The 17653-nt window shown below is 39.0% G+C and overlaps 1 protein-coding gene across 1 annotated transcript; it reads right to left on the bottom strand.

The window, feature by feature from the left end:
* Window positions 1-6: 6 nt before the first annotated feature.
* On the bottom strand, window positions 7-13124 carry LOC104154565 (MAP kinase-interacting serine/threonine-protein kinase 1; the record flags this gene model as incomplete). The annotated part of the gene is made up of 9 exons (XM_009698772.1): window positions 13010-13124; window positions 12053-12150; window positions 10510-10589; window positions 9091-9164; window positions 5609-5713; window positions 2544-2599; window positions 1885-1980; window positions 741-935; window positions 7-165 (listed from the first exon to the last, which is right to left on the bottom strand). Coding segments are annotated over exons 1-9 (978 nt in total), but the record flags the coding sequence as incomplete, so codon positions are not given.
* Between the last annotated feature and the right edge of the window lie 4529 nt (window positions 13125-17653).

Below are 17653 nucleotides of genomic sequence, written 5' to 3'. Positions count from 1 at the left end.
TCCTTGAACCCATGAATGTTGCAAAACTTGAGCAGCACTAAGTCGTTCTTTGGCGTCACAAACCAGCAACTTTGAGATGAGATCTTTGGCCTCAGAGGATATATGTGACCAGTCCTTGTCAGGAAATTCATACTTGCCTTCCTGAATGCTCTCAAAAAGCTTGTTCTAGTAAAGAAAAACTGCTTTAATTTAAATAATTAAATAATTTAAATAATTCTATCCACCTAATGTGGTAGGTGACAACTGAAACCATCCAGTCTCCTTATGGAGTCAATGGAGAGTGACAGGCAGCTCCACAGAGTGATTCAGTGCATCCTAAGATGGACATGATATATTGTCTGCTGAAAATACCTTCCCCCCTACTGCCTGTAACAGTGCAGCCAAAGTACTCAGTTTTTAGAAGGAATAAATTCAGGCCCTGCATGGAGACTCTCCTGGGGCTCAACTTTTATCTGAGGAATTGTGGTAACTACCATAAACCAGATAAAGAATTACAGAATACAGGAGGATTGCAGGGCGGGGGAGAGGAAGAGGCAGTTGCCAAACCTTACTTTAAAAAGAGGTATCATCACTCGACTTTTATATTACCACCCTCACTTCCCGGTGACATCTTATACTTCCAGATAACTGGCTGGGTTACAGACAGAGCTCTTTGCTGCCGGCATTATAGCAAGTCTTACACCGTAAGTCCATGGGGCAAACTACACTCTCCGACATAGGCCCAGGACATGCACATTCACCTGGCAAACTCTGCAGACTTCTCCTCTGTCCCAGCCACAGTCCGTGCCACAGTTGCCCACAAAAGGGGGGTAACCACTGAGCATGATGTACAAAATCACTCCCAGGCTCCAAAGATCACACCGCTTATCGTAGAACGTGGCCTCCTCTGTGAAGACTTCAACCACTTCGGGTGCCATGTATTCTGCAGACCCACACTAGGAAACCAAATTCAAGCAAGTTTTCAAAGGGAGGGTCAAATCAAAACAAGATTCAGGTTTATCATTCTCCCCTCTTTATAGTAGGTGGCTTGGTCTAAAAGCAGAATCAGGCATCAAGGGCTACTGAAGTTTACTGCTGGCTTTCACTACAGGTCTCATTTTGTTAAGCCAAATCACAACTGTTGCATCCCTCAAAGGTTAAATGGAATTTCCCAGAACTTTGAAACACTTTGTGAGTGTACTGCACAGGAAAAAACTAACACATTTCAGGTGTAAGGACTACAGAGACCTAATAGAAGGACAAAAAGTTCCTACTGTTCTTTAACAGAAACGTAAGCTGTTCCATATGAATCTATGATTCTTTATAGAGGGTCAAAATATTAATTTACATATTTCAGGTTTTTAAATCTTATCCATTAGTTATCAGGTTTTTCAGAAAGTAAAAAAGTATATCATGGGAGGTGATTTCTATAACAGACTCCTATAAGACAGTCAGATTTTTTTCTTTCACAGTAGTGCCAAAAGCATAGCACTGTAGTTTTTCAAACTAATGTGTATTATAAAGCCACACACTGATTACAGAGCTTGCATTCCCCTTAGTTCACGGGTCTTAGCTACAGAACTGAAACATGAGGAAATGAACATAAACCTAAGGTTTAAAGTCAGTCCGTAAGCACACAAAAAACCTCCAGGAAAAACTTCCCCATATGATGGAGTAAGAGAGGAATAGGATCAATGTGTTACTTTCAGGTCAACAGCAGAATTAACACCGTGAGCTCCTGTGCTGTTGTGTATTTGTTCTATGACTGGGAAACCAAGACACTATCACACATAGACTCACTTTAAATGAACTATCCACCACTCGGTGTAGTTGCAGTAAGCCCTCTGGAAGCTCTCCTCTGGAGACAGGTAAAATTGTGGCACTAAGCCACAGTAGGTCTCTTACCGGTGTCGTTAATTCGGGAGTAGTTATTGGAGTACATGCACTGTTCAGCTTCACCCCACTACCAAGATCAAAGTCACATATTTTTACTGGTGACACCTAAAAAACAATGACCAAACAGTAAAAGGTTCGGACGACTGGGATTAACGCTGTATATATGAATACAGCACCACGTGGAAAACCCCAGGACAGAATACAAGCTGTTCTAGCAGCAGGACTAGTGAAACCCAGTCTTACAGCTATAATCCACTCCTTGCATTTGCCTCCTTTGCCCCAGTTGCTCCCATGTCGCCTATTACATTATTTTTTTTATTTGGCTAGGCAAGTGCCAGTACACGTTTGGGCAGTTTGGGAACGGGACCAGCTGGCCTGTAAATGTTGCTTGTCCATCTGGGTACTGCCCCAGAACAGATGAGGTGCTAAGTTGTAGTTGCCATGCCCTCTCTAAGAACAGTTGGCTTTTTATCTCTTAGCCAGATGCTCATATTTTTACAGGTCAAAGAAGAATCTAGTCTCTTTCAGACCTCAGTTCTGTTAAATTCAGCTGAAGTCCACTAATGGGTTCAAAAGTTTTCAAGAAGAGAAGAGACAGCACATGAGGATTGTTTTTGGAATCCAAGTTAAAAAATATACTTCAGAAGGTTAAGAAACCAGAGTAGCACCTTTTCTGGCGATTCGCACAGGATGTTTTCAGGCTTCAGATCCCTGTGAGCAATACCTAAACAAGAGTACAATGTTCATCAGAGAAGATACTGTCCTGTTTTATTTCTCATTAGTTCTCTTTATTAGAAGGTGGCCTGGGAAATATTCTAGACCTGAGTTTGCTACACAATCCCCCCCTTAGCAATACTGCGAATAATTTAATTGCAAAGTGTATTTGTTAAAATTCACTGTTGCATCCTGCTATACCTTTATCATCCTTAAATGTACACAAGAATCAGTCAAGCAAGTAAGAGCCTGCTAACACTGCAACTTCTTGGCTCAGCCCAAATTAATCACATTAATTAAAACCAGCTTATTGAGATGACTGACTTGTAGGAAAGTCTGTGTACACAGTTTAGTCAAAAGATTTCTGTGCCTTCTACAGTAAGGTTCTTTTCAGATGGATCAACTGGTGGTTTGCTGAACTCCTACAAGCACGGACAATACCTGAGGCACTCTCCCCCAAAAAAACCTAAGTTTCCAAGTGAAAATATCACCCTTTTAACAGTGAGGTGCATACTTATTTCTGAGGTAAAAGAAAAATTAAAGGGTTTGGATGGAGGTGCAGAAGAAAAGCTGAAGGAGAATAACCAAAGGGCTTCTTCATTCATTCAACTGCTATTGGAATGGGCTAATCGAACAGGGAAGCACAAAGCTACCTATCCATGCAATTCACATGCAAAGGTGGTTCCGCATTGTCAAAGTGGTTCAAATGTCTAAACACACAATTTCTGGAAGTCCTTCATTTAATATGACCAAACTTAAGGGGAAGGCAGAAAATAAGAAGCAAAAAATCAAATCAAATGAGCAACTTGGTTGTAATTTAATTGCACTCTAGCCTTGCTTAAAAAAAATTACACTCCAAGCACACTTGATATTACTTCAGAGTACAAGAAAATATCCCACCAAATTCTCGGTAAGGGAATTTCTAATGTCTTTTCTTCAGCACACTCCATCAGACATGACTTAAACATTAACAGCATAGCACCAATCTAAAGGAATCAGAACTTTCATAATGATGCAGTTCATGTTGCTTATGCATGGAAAATGGCATAATGAATCCATCAAGATGACCCATGCTGACATTTACAACAAGGTTGACAAAATTGCCAACAGTTGGCCTGGTTTGCAAGTTGAAACCCAACAGCGCTTTTCTGTGTTATAGTCTGAATTAAAGTGTCTGATTATATAACATTTTATTTTGCACATAGCACTAAGAAAACAACTGCCTTCAAACACTCCTCCAGTGGATTATTAGCAATAAAACATGCATATCCCAAGTGCGTGTAAGGCAGTATTATCATCCAGCTGAGTTTTAAACTACTCCTGGCAAAAGAATTAGTTGTCCTCTTTGAAATTTTTCTTTAAAGCATCTAGCTATAGCACTTCACCATTAAGCTGTGCAATAAAACTGCTTTAATTTCCTGTTTACTTTAGTGTTCTGTATGCTACTTACTAATTATTTTAATGTCACACAGAAGAACCATAAAGAGAACAATAAAATCAAAGGGGATGTAGTTGTAGCTGTTTTGCAAGTCATGTCCCCACTGTACCAATTCACAGCAAACAACAAGAAAGAAAGTGAATTGCTGCTCTAAAGTCACTTTAATGAATCACTCCCCTCTTGTTTGGGGAAAAGAGAATTAAAACTAAAAGCTGAGAGATAACTACAGAAAGACATTAGCTGAGTCGATGTTAAACTTCCTTGAAGAGTGTTCATAGACTTCAGCTGTTAAGCAACCTACCCCAGCCCTAACACATCAAATAAATATTTATCCACATGTTCAGCCTAAGTTTCCTGTTCCTTATTTGCCCTGTCTCTCAAAGTCAAAGACTTCTAAACACAGGTGCATTCTCTGCAGGTTTAAAGTTGAGTTATTACATAGACAGGCTACGAAGAGTACCAAAAATTTTCATCCAAACTAAGTTTGTTTCCAGATTCAAGTTAACTTCTCTTAACATAGTCGCAATATGTGACAAGATCCGTATTCCTCAGGTTTACCACTTTCTTTATTCCCCATGCATTGCTACACTCTTCTTTTTAATGGGTTCAACCTATTGAGGTACCAATGCTGCGATCCCAACTCAAGCACATAAGCAGTCCTGTGACCTACAAGTAAAGCCTACAATTAAACATTTATTGAACTGAGGCCAGTACTAAACAACTTAGACAGAAAACATAGATCTGCTGAGATCTACCTGGCTAATCAGAATGGCAAAATAAATTGAGAGAAAAATCTATCAAAATAAATAACCAATAAACATAGCCTCCAATTACATGCCATTCTATTCAGAGGTAGTCACTGTAACATTAATTGAAGTTGCTTAATCCTATGCAAGAACAGATAATCACGACATAGGAAAGATTTTAAAGGTATCTATGACATTCAACATGAACATATACTCTGGGGTGGCCATAAGGCACACAAATATTTTGAAATGAAACAAAAGTACTCCAGCAGGAAAACAATTTAACATAAAAGGACTCTCTACAGACAGAACTGGTTTTAAATCTGAGCAAATCCCAAATGAAATGAGGACACCTTCAAACAAGAACCATGGTTCACTTTCAGGACTCTCAACCCAAGAGCGGGGGTCTAAATGTGGAGACCAAAAGCTACTACAAAGAGGTCTTGTAACCAGTAAAAATTATAGGTAAATACAGAAAAGCATCTCTGTAGACCTGAAAGAGAAGGAAATTAAATAGAATATCAGCTCCCTTTTGGGTAAACTTTACATGGTGGGTTAGGTAACAAGAACAAGTAAAACGGATTCAACCCTAATGTTAATTCTCCCTGAATGCTGACTTAACTTTTCTTCTTCAAAAGGCTATACCATCTTAACACAGCTGATTACTTAAACTACCACTTTATGAAAATAATATTATAGAGGAAAACAGCATAAGTGATCTGGCATTGCTTGTAAACAGAAATGCTAGGAAAGGCTGACTACTTACAGATAAAACGTGCTCCATAACCTAAGTGTACAATATCAGCTAGTAAAGATGGAGACAGCCTTCTCTTACCTTTTGTATGAAGAAAATCCAGAGCAGAGGCAATATCTCTCACCACTTTGCTAGCTTCTCGTTCATTGAAGTGCTTCCGCTTTTGTATATGAGCCAGGATTGAACCTATCAGAGTAACAGGTAAAAGGGAAAAAACCTTAGTATGAATGCCGCCTGGACTGAGAAAAGGCTTTGTCAAGACAAGGATAAAAATGCAATAGCCACTACTAGTCTGCCATAAAGTGAAAACTGATCTCAGTGTGAACAGGGCCAGAACTGATTTAGAAAAGTTAGTTGCAAATAACACTCTGTCCTAGTATGCTTACATGGCAGAAACTGAAGTGTCACAATCCCGTGTTTTCATATAAAAAGAGCCTCAGAAAATAACGATGAGCTAGCATCAAGTACCATGAATCCATAACCTCATTTCTTGTATTTTATAACAGTCTTTCACTGCAGGCAACTTCCCTGGACCAAACAGGGGAGTGACTAAGAAGAAAGAGGTACAGCTGAGTAGCTTCAATACTTAAGCATGCTAGAACATAATTTTCAAACACTGCAGCCCTCTAGTTTAAGCACAGCATGACATGCAATCACTTCTTACTGCCCCAGCACATAACTGGTCTGTTTCCCACACGCTGAACAGTAGAGACTTACTAACAGTACTAGTAAAACTCAAACATCAGCTAAGGATGTCCAGAGCACTTCAGCAAAACTCACCCTCCCCCAGGTCACAGGTGGCCATGCTCAAACTAACTCTCCTCATTTCATGTAATGCGACAACTGAAATCCTGCATTGAAAGTATACACTTTTTTTTTGTCTCAACATCATCAAAATAAAAGGACATTCTACCTTTAAATACATATTAAAGTTCCCACTGACACCAAGATAAGGCTCATAGACTGACTTAAGGCAAAATTCGTCCAGGGACAGAAAATCTCATAAAAGACCTCTCAAATACGAGCATACTGAAGGACTGCTAGCTTGCAGGCAGAGCTCCACTGGCAACCCTTTAACAAAGGATAAAAGGAGGTTTGATTCCCCATCTTCAAGTGAATTCCATCAATCTTCTCAAAAGATTAAATATGTCTTTAAAAAAACCAATTAAATGCAGTCCATAGAGATCCAAGCCCACTAAGCCTTAATACTGTCTCACATTTTCTTACTCGGATATATTTATAAAAGCAATCAGGCAGAGAAATTCAAGAAGTAACTGCCATTTGGATATTAGCCCCCAATACAGTAAACATTTTGTATCTCAGGTGGTTTCATTTTTATTCTTCAGTTCCAGATGTTGAAGGAAATCTCCCATTGTCTATTGCAGTAATTCCTGTTCTTATACCATCTTTGCCGCTGCCGCCACTCCTCCACAGTGAGGATTCAGAGAGGAAACAGGAGAGACAGTCAAAAGGAAGAAAGACGGACAAAAGACTCTTTGGATACGCTTTGATATGACAAAAGACTCTTCAGATATGCAGAGATATACTGTTTCAGATGGGTGGAGGAAGGCCACTTTGGATCAGGTTATCAGATTTCAAATACAGGCGGTTTCCCTTGTCAAAAACATCACTTTCTAGTTTGCTACAGATTTCTTAAGCGCACAGAGTTCAAAGTGTTTTCCTGGTATAGCTGTTCTTTACACCTTTAGAAAGTAGTAACAGTTCTGAAATGTTTCCATCCCTGTGGAAAATACCCCAGACTTTGCAGGAAACAATACTGAGTCACCTGAAGTGCTCATTTAACTCAGCAGGTTTATTTCAATTACGCTTCTGAATACAGCTGATGTTCCAGACTCTTTCAGATAAGAAGTATATCAACAAAAACATCCTCTACTCAGCCCACGTAGAGGAATCCCACAAACAGAAAGACTAGCAGGGCACTCCTGCCACAGTTGTTACCACTTCTTCAGTATTCAGAGAGAAAGCATCATATGGTACCTCCCAAAATGCATTTCAGAGAAAAAAAACAAACACACACAAAAAAGGAGGAAAGGTCTCTTAAATCATACAAGTTCAGTATAATAAGCTGGATTTTAACACTTTCACTTATAAAATACTACCAAGCAAGGATATTAAATGGTTTCTGCATATCATGGTGAACTGAACACACCCAAAAACGGGAACAGAGCTCCTTCAGTCACCACAGCTACAGGAAAGCAAAGCTGAAAATCGAAAGCCCAAGTTATGCCCCAACATTGTAGGCAACATTGGTCTCAGACTGGTTATTAAAGTAAGGCTTGCACTGAAGATTAATGTTCTCATTCTTGCCAGCCACACCACTTAGATCAGAATCCGTAGTGCATCAGAAGCTGGTCTGACTCCTAATTCCCATTATTTGTTTCTTCAAACCCACATACCTAACACTTCAAATGCTGAAATTTTTCAAAGAGAAAACTAGCCTCAGCCCTAGCTGACCACTGTAAAAACAGCAGTTAAGAGAGGGAAGAAGGTGTAGCATTATTACCCTGCCAGCAGTCATGCAGGTACACTGACAACCACAGTCTCACAGTCAAAGAAGAGGGTTAACTAACAGAAGAATGTGGAGATGGGAAAATAAACAAATGCATATTCATCTCAATTGAGCCCTATTACAGCTAATTTGTCAGAGAAGTCTGTGCACTAAGAGGAACAGTGTTAGAGGAAACCACAATGAATTGATGCAGTAATTTTAAGGGAAGGTAAGCAAAAGCTTTTATTCAAGAAAAAACCCACGTTCTTGTCTTTTTAAAAAGTTCTGCATCTATACTGAAAGAATTTGCATTTCTTGCACATGTGGTTTGTTACTGAAGACCTTCTTGACCTGTGACAATAGATGATGTTTCTATGGACAGAAGTATACTCCTTCAGAAACTCAGTTTTTCTTTGAAGTGTAGGCCATACTTAACTCATGGTTTTGTACAGCCATGCAAAATGGATACTGTAATTATGCTCAATGCAGACAAATGTGAGAAAGCCTACAAAGTGCTTGATGGAGCCTTCTCATTCCTCAGGTGAGTGTTAAATGCTGGAGATCAGTGACCACACATGCTCACTTGACTGGCCCTCAAACAGCCACAAGCAGACTGCTTCACAATTACAGCATCCCAAGGCAGAAGATATTTTTCACAACAGTGCTCCATGAGTTTCAGGAAACGAAGTCAATCCTACATCAAGGGAAAATGCTAACAGAGTATATAGATGCTGTACCAAGATCATGCATAATACCTGACTTACCGTGTGCCTCCTCTTGCCTGAAGGTAGTGACCTAACTATAGTCCAAAGCTTCCACTTTAATAGAGCTGACACTTCCATTGCTTAACTACAGAAAGGGATTGCAAACGTATGAACAGACCCATCAATATTCCAGAATAACCACACTTCAAGCTTTGTATGTTATTTCCTCTACTACTTTGCCTTAAAATTCTCAAGCATTTAAAGTAAGCTCTTCATTTGCTACTTTAAAACACTGAGACAAACAGGACCAAGATGATTCAATGAACAAAGGCACAGTTACTGCACGGTACCTCCTCGCAGCTTCTCGAAGACAAGGTAGTATCTTGTGTCATCTTCAAAAAATTCTATTAACTCCAAAATGTTCCTTTGAAAAAAAACAAAAGGGGGGGGAGAAATAGAAGAAACAGGCACAGAGTGTAAACAAAGCAATGATGAGTTTCAGCATGGATAATTAGGAAGTGCCAGAAGTAATCAAAAATAAAAGTTCTAATAAACAAGTTGCTTTGGTTGCCTAGGGCATTAAAACCACATTTCCAACTCACACTGAAATTTAAGCAGGGGAAACAGGCCAAACACCAAAATCAGACAGGACTGTGAAAGAGTTCTGCTGCTGCTCAACTGACAGGAAGATAACTGGCAATAAGTTATATTTAATAATTTAGAACATTGCATTTGTGCTGAAGGCAAGAACAAAAAAATTAAATTGGCATTCTTTCTCTCTGGAAATCACAAGGCAGAACACACAGGGCTCAACAGAGACAGGCATCTGTCAACATGACATTAAATCCAGTGCCTCAGTTACCATTTCTAGACTAACTCACTCCTGTTTAGCTAAAGTACAGTCTTTGCAGCACAACACAAACACCTCATGTTGCCTTGAGAATGTCAAACATGTAAGTCAGATTTTTCTATACTTACAGTACACACAAAATCCAAATTCTGCACGTGGTCATGAGAGCTTGTGGTTTTCATCAGTTACGTATTGGATGACCATATGCTCTTAACCACACACAGAACAAAGAAACAATCTGCTTCTCTATAGCACAACTTAAGCCCATGAGTTTGGTAAACAAGTTTGTTTTCAAATTATTTTTAAGTGTTGTACTAAAATTTGTAACAAAAGGCTCAATATAAGCTGCACAACTGTAGTATAGGTAACAGCTGTTGTATACATTCTAGATCAGAGACATCTAAAGGAGTAGTTTCAGAATTGGCTGAAACTCATCACAGAGCATGCTGGCTGCATAGCCTTTCCCTCCTTTTCAGACACGAGTAGCAGCTTTAAAGTTGCTTCATCCTGTGGCTATGTGAAGTCAGCACACATCCAAATGAAAACTAAATTAGCTTGTGGCTGATCTAAGAGCTCCAGTGCAAAAGTAGGAAGGCCGACACAAAGAGGAGGACAAACCACATGTTAAAGAAAGGCATGGCAAGACCGTTCCTTTAACAGCAGCTCATATCAGGTCAGCTTTTGCTGATGGTGAAATCAGAGTGAGTTACATGACTTAATTTCTAAGTATTTCCCTAAATTTCACAGGTAAGAGAAGGGGAAATTCTTATTTTGAATAGGTCAAGTCTAAGTTTCAACTGGTTATAAGGAGACTACTGCAAAGCTCCTAACCTAGTCACATATAAGAGACTTAAAAATTTGAAAAAAAAATGTTCAAGATACTTTAAATAAACAAACACACACAAGAGTCTGTACTTACTTGTTACCCTGACACTGGTACAGCGTTTCTATTTCACGAAAAACCCGACTCCGACTATGCCCAGCATTTTTTTCAATTATCTGTGGAAAGAGTTAAGAGTTCGTATTTGAAAAATCACTGCAGGAACTGTGCATGTGGCTCTGGACTTAGATAACTGACCTAAAGCTTGAATCCCAGGCATGCCCACCAGAGACAAACACTCCACCTTTGTTTGTTTAATTTCTCATCTGTCATTTATGTACAGTGTCAGCAGGGCTCTGGAAGGCATTCAAAGGACAAGAGAAATGAGGACAGGAAGAGAAGAAAGGAACCAAATCCATGTGTTACACAGTCACTGGCCAGTTACTGCAAGCTTTTTCTTGCATCACTTTAACTCTGCAATGTGGAGAAAAGGATATCCTTTTCAGTTCTAACAAAAATAGATCTGAGTCACATCAGACATTGAACAGTCAAAAAGAAGAGGTTTGTCATTATGGCTTTTAAGTAAAAACTACTAAATTCACCACAAAATAAGAGTTTGGTTCGTAGCACAAACTTCATGGAGACCCAATAACAGGACCTAATGTATTAAAGAAAACATTCAAACTCAGAGCCCTTCTGTACTGCCATCAGAAGTCACCTTCCTTCACACACTCCTCAGGCTGAAAGAGGACAAGGACTTTCCACAGTGGCTGAGAGCAAATGATTGCTATGTGAACTGAAAGCTCATGACATTACCACAAATACTACCACCATGTGTACCCAGTATCGGTTTCTCATTTTTACAGTCGGAGTTCTCTTGTACAGAATGGGCAACCATTGACCAGTACTATGTGGGACTTGCTATCTGATCACATCTAACTCATAATGTAGCGGTTTGTTTATTCCAGACTTTCAAATTCAACAATTCTAGAAAGTACACACAAAATTACAGCATCTATAGAATTAGATTTTTAAAGAAACTTAAAATTTTGTGCCTATGGTTTTTGCAAAAGAATCAAGCATAAAGCTTTCTTATTACTATTATTTGTGTTTGTAATTAAACGGGAGACTCAGGATAACCACAAATCTGTAAATAGACCCTAACAGTTAATATAATGGTGTTACAGAAGATTCCCTTATATCAAAAAACAAGAGACAGCTTTACATGAACTAATGGCAGCAACTGATGCTCTCTGAACTCAGAGCAGCATTCTCAAAAGCTTGCATTATTTGGTAGGCCATGCTAGATAATGACTCGTCCTCTTCTTTTATAAGAAGGGATAAAAACTGGCTGGACTACAATCAAACTAGGACACGAGAGGAACGCTTGCCCTGAAATCTAACCATCACACAGCCATTTACTGTTTGTGAATTCTACCTGCGGCTGATATACCAGTTCACTCCAGAGACACAATACTTAGGATGACACATATCAACAGTTATACAGCAGGCTCATTTCAAGCATCAAAAATTTTCTAAAAGGTTTTGTTATTACCCACTCTATTACAGGTTTTCACTGAGATACTAGGAGGGAGAAGACATGTTATAGACAGAAGTGATACTGCATTTATTCTATACTTACTTTTACTGCATATTCTTTCCCATTTTGGAGGCTGACAGCACCCTGAACTTTGGCATATGCTCCCTCACCAAGAAGCTCAGCAGTCAGCTTGTACAAGTCTGCCAAAGAAATCCAGCAGAAAGGACATATGAGGCAAAGCATTTCAGTGAATAACATCAAGACAAGCCATTTATCTGATGAGCATCCCTCATATGACAGCAAGTGAAAAATTTCCCTTGGTAATGAAGACAGAAAATAGATTTATGCAGTATTAAAGCAGATGTGCCAGCTTTAATTATGCCTCATTTTTCACTTCCCCTCCTTCAAGTTCCAGGAAAATTTAAAGTAGACTCCATTCCAGCATCAAAATGACAAGCTTGTTCATATAAGAAACAGTTTATATCTCAGCAATTGCTAGAACCTCATCCACCTTCCCTGCCTTCACATAAAACTCAGAATCAATTTTTTCAGGTGGGAAACATTTCACTCCTTGATCAGAAAATGCCTACCACGCAAAATCCACTTGCAGAGATGAGATAGCATTTTAAATATAATTGAAATTTGAAGGTTTAAACGTAGAAGACTGCTACCATCTTGATTTGCAATGTACCTTACAATGCTACCTGCCCACTAAGAAGTTTTATACTGGTCAGCTTTGTGACACTGAACCGTATTTTACCTACAATACAATACTTCACAGTATTTGTGCTCACATCTATTCAATCAAAACAGTTTGACATCAGCACTGTTCCTATTGAAAAAACCACCAAACCACCACCAAACCAGATTATGAATAGGACAGATTTCACCATTAAGAGAAAAAAAAAGAGACTGAAGACTGAAACATGGAGGATAAAGAAAAACAGAAATGTCAACTTGTAACATTTGCTAAAAAGCAATGTTTAGCTAAGAAAACTAAGAAAAGTAGAGGGGAAACAGACCATTACAATTAAAAGAAGCTTAGAAGTTGCCACCAACCTTCAAACTTCCCAGGGACATGATCTGTGGCTCTGGTTCTTTTTTTCTTTTTCCTTTTCCCACTGTTTGCTATGGGGAGAGGCTGACTGCTGACCATCTCTGTGTGGCAGAACATAAAGGTACCTTTAACGCACAACCAGTTACTGTACTTCAGGAGAAAATTAACATGCTCTTGTGTGTTTATGTTCTTAAGCTGTCCAAAAGTTTCTCTGTCTTCAACATAGGCTGCCATCTCTCCCCCAAATATGAGATGAAACCTAAAAAGACAATTTAGGTGCTAATTAACAGCCCTAGGGAGGCCTTATAAATGTAAAACCAGAAGAAAATAACTATGCATCTATACTGAATCCTCCTCTCACAGCACAGTAAAACAAAGCATAGGAATAACCTTGCCAACAACCACCATGAGCTACCCACAACATAACACATGCCCTGATGCAAGACAAGATTTACAGCCCTCACAAGGGAGCTATTCTTTGAGCTATTCTACCATTTTACAAGTAGATTTTTTCAAGTCAGCTTAAGAAAATGAGTTTTCAAAACAGGAGGAAAGTGTGGAGAAGTTTCAAACAAGCCAGTGAAACAAAGCAACCACAGGAGTTAACATGTCAAAGGAGCGATCTAGGTCAGTTTATGCTGCCTAAGTCCAGAAAAAACAAACAAACATTTCTCAGAACCATGATGTGCCTTTCTAAACCACAGATCAGTGGATAACTTATGCTCCAAAACAAGCAATGTTTACAGATTTAGATATTTTTTTCCTGCATTACTAGCTGCAGATATTACAAGGGCTTACTCAGAGATAACAATTCACTGATGAAAGATAATAAGGCAGAAAAAGAAAACACACCTGTATATTCTTATGGAAGGCCTAAATAAAAACAATGCCATACACTTTCTCTGTCAGAGGTTGCTTCATACAGGTAACCTATGTCCAAAACAGTTAAATGATTCCACGCTATACTCACATGAGCACTTCTCCACCAGTCCCATCCTGCCAAGTGGGCCCTAACAGTTAAAAGTCATGGCTCAATCTTTAAGGCAGTAGCAAAGCACTCCTAAGACATTTTACAGTCAAGAGGATGTCTAAGTAAATTCACAATTAGAGATCTGTACTACAGAAAACACTAAATCCCTAGAAATAGCATAATTATGAGAATACTGATAATGAAAGAAGAGCAAGCCCTAAAAACAACAACAAAAAATTCTCTGGTAATTCTCCTTTAACAGAGAGTCTTTGTGAATAGCAGTTTTTCTGCCTTTTACTGTTTCTGAAATACTCTTAAAACACAGGGGAAGCTCGGAGGCAGAAAATGTTACACAACAATCTACCAATACATGAAATACCTTTTGTTTGCTTCATTGTATTTTTCTTGTCAATATCTGTCAGTAATAGCTATTACGAGTGTCACTTAGAACTCACAGGTCTGAAATTTTCAGACAAGTGCTATTTTGAAAACTCTTTCTCTTTAACAACTTACTGAAACATTTAAAAATGTATCACTCAAAGCCTCAAGACAATAGTAAATCCTCATTTTCAAGTCTTAAGCAAAATGTGTTAAGAAATCACCACGACGGATGACATATGCAAGTTCTTAAATACAATAAGAAATATAAAATCATACATTTCACCAACTTTTGAAGCAACAGCTTTTTAACTCAAACTGACACACATACAGTTTCGAATTTTAACAAAGAGAAGGCTAGCCTCTGACAGCAAGTGCCAGCTCTCCCTGACTTCAATTCAGCCTGCATTAGAAGTTATTCAGAATTGGAATTGAAATGACACATATGAAGCTCCTTAGAGATAGAGCTGTCGCCTTGAAGGAGGTGCTTGATTTCTAGAAGGTGTCAAATAAGTAATTTTAATGACCTGACGTTCTCCAAATCAACAAGTCATACCTAGACAGATTCTATTCCTTTTCAAATATTACACGGTTTCAGAGCTTGTGACAGACTAAAAATTATCAAAAAGACAAGAGATGAAACCTGCATCTTAGTACAGCTGACAAATGTCTTCACAACCATCTCCTGCACTCTACCAGTTGGCTATGATATTTACAGTTTGGTGTTTAACAACTCACTACATTATTTCGATTCCTTTTAGTCTGACTCAACTCCTAAATTACAGAGAACTGCTTCCTTGAAACCAGGAAGTTCACTAGTCAGGTACACAGAAACCAAATTACTGAAAAGCTGGTATTTTCAACCTATAGTCTTGACTAAATTTGCTACTAGACAGGCATGAAATGTTTGCTATATTAGATTCTTATTACCCTTCTGGTCTGCTATTTCACATCACTGTGTAGTTCACTTCCATCAACGCAGCTTTTTCTTTAAAGGTATCACAGTTTCATTCTCATTATGCACTTTGTCATAATGAACTGGTACTTATATAACAGTTGGTAGGACAAGAAAATGCCTTTAGCCCAGCCAAATCCTTTAGAGGTTTTTTAAGCTTTCAAAGAAATGCTTGTGTTTCTTGACCATATACCAAAGTTTCTGATGAGACTGGAAGCCAGTGTGCCTCAACCATCCAAGCAATGCTGAGGTGTTTTGCATACTGCAGGACTTCCTCTGGTGACAAGGACACTGTGGGCTCTGAGAATGCTCGTCCAGCCAGACAGAAAGCTCAGAGACCGGATGAACTGCTCTGGAGGGAAATGTCAGGTCTAAGATAAATGTCTAACTGTCGTCATTTTAAGGTCATTTTACAATATGGCCCGAAGCACTGAACCCCTGCGTCCAAACTGACTTGTCCACCCACTTCATAATCTATTCTGGCTGAGTGCAGGGAGGAGGGAGTAGAACACTACTTGGTGTTTAGAGCAGACTAGTCAAATCTTTGATAAAGAGCATTTCTTACATCCCTCTTGACTGTAACAGTCAGACCTTTCTCTACTTACTGTCTGACTGGCAGCGTGACAAAAGCTGAAGAAATAGAGAACGGTTCAAATTCTGATCTGTCCTTCTCCTCCAGTCAGGTCAGGATTATTGCTCACAGGATAACGTAACCCAGCAAAATCCATACTGCAAGCAAAAAGAGCAAGTTTCTGTCTCAGCTGCAGTTTTGTTGAAGTTCTGTATTTTATTATCATCATAACTCAGTGTTGAGGCAGTATTTAACATACGCATTAATCACAGCCTGTGTGGGAAAGTATAGTTACAGCCTTTTCCTTTTGCTATTGTGGCCTCTACAACTATCTTCAAAAGATGAACAAAAGCACTTATCTTAAAGACGACTTTCAAACAATGCCAAGTGAAGAAGAAAAGGAACGATTACCACAAGTTTCACTTCATCCAGATGTTAAATCACCTTTCATCTTGCTTCCTAACACTCCATATACAAACATGCCAAAATCCACTACCCAGACGTTAACTCCCCTCTTATTCTAATCTGCCTCCCAAAGGAAGCTAGGCATACTTAGAAAACAAGCACACACACGTACAGGAAGCACTTGGAGAACACAGTACAGATGCCTTTTTCTATTAAGAAGATACCTTGTTTGTACGTTTGAATTCAATGGAAGAAAGCAGTTTAAGCAGAGAATCTGGGTACTACCACCTGCTTCAAAACTGGGTCTTGCTTGAGCCGGGTTTTCTGCAGCTGAAAAGAAACACAATCACATTTATCTTCAGAAATCACATGAATGTTGTTACTTACATTCAGGCAGTGCCCTGAGTCTCAACAGATTGCAAGAACCTGTTGTGCCAGGCTTCATGTGAGCACACAGCAAGAGGACACCCCTGCATTAAAGACATTATACTCTTAAGTACAGAATGCAAAACACAACTATTATTTCCAGTACTGCAGTCATTTCAACTGAAGAGAAGACCCCCTCGTTACAGTCTTGCAAAAACAATAGGGAGATTTATGGTGTTCATTAGTTCTTGTTATACCATTGGAGAACCACAACAAGTTTAGACATAAAATACAGAATTACCCTTAACAGACAAGATTCATCATACTCTTAACCTAGATCAACACTCTGCCAAGATAAAACACCCCAACTACAGCCATAACAGCACCCAGTTAAAGCGTATCTTGAAATTGGTCTTGAAGGCAGCCAAACAGGCTCTAACAGAACAGGAGCATGAGAAAGCATTTTCCACAGCTGAAAATCTTCTCCTGAGAACAGGTACCACTAGTACTGAATTCACTCTAAGCAAGGGGCAAACAAGGTAATGATGTTCAGGTAATACCATCTGAAGAAAAGAAGAATCAGGAGCCTCAAATAAATCCTTCTGCCAATTCACAGAGGATAGCCACAACCCAGAATTCAATAGACGAAACAAACTCAAAGATTATGTGCCGACACAGGATGTTTTCATCCACTAAGGTGGTACCTAAACAGCTCAATAGGTGGTACCTGTTCAGACCAAATAAAAGCCCACTGAGATCTCTGATGAGGCTTCTCTAACTGAGATTTAAAAATACTATTTTGACTAATTGAATAACAGGCAGATCAGTCTGCATCTTCTGAACAACATCCAATTTCTCTGTTGATTTATGCTTATTTTCAAAGCCATTGTTTACTTGCTCAAACAGCTACTGAAAGAGTCAATAAAATAGTTATGCATGAGTAAGTCCCTCAATTCCACAAGCATGACTTACCTGTGAGACTCAGATTTCAAGTGTAAAAG

The sequence above is a fragment of the Cariama cristata genome, unplaced genomic scaffold (assembly GCF_000690535.1).
Source record: "Cariama cristata isolate BGI_N322 unplaced genomic scaffold, ASM69053v1 scaffold28554, whole genome shotgun sequence".
Lineage (NCBI taxonomy): Eukaryota > Metazoa > Chordata > Aves > Cariamiformes > Cariamidae > Cariama > Cariama cristata.
The sequence above is the reverse complement of the archived record's forward strand: the minus strand, read 5'-3'. Positions and strand labels throughout refer to the sequence as shown.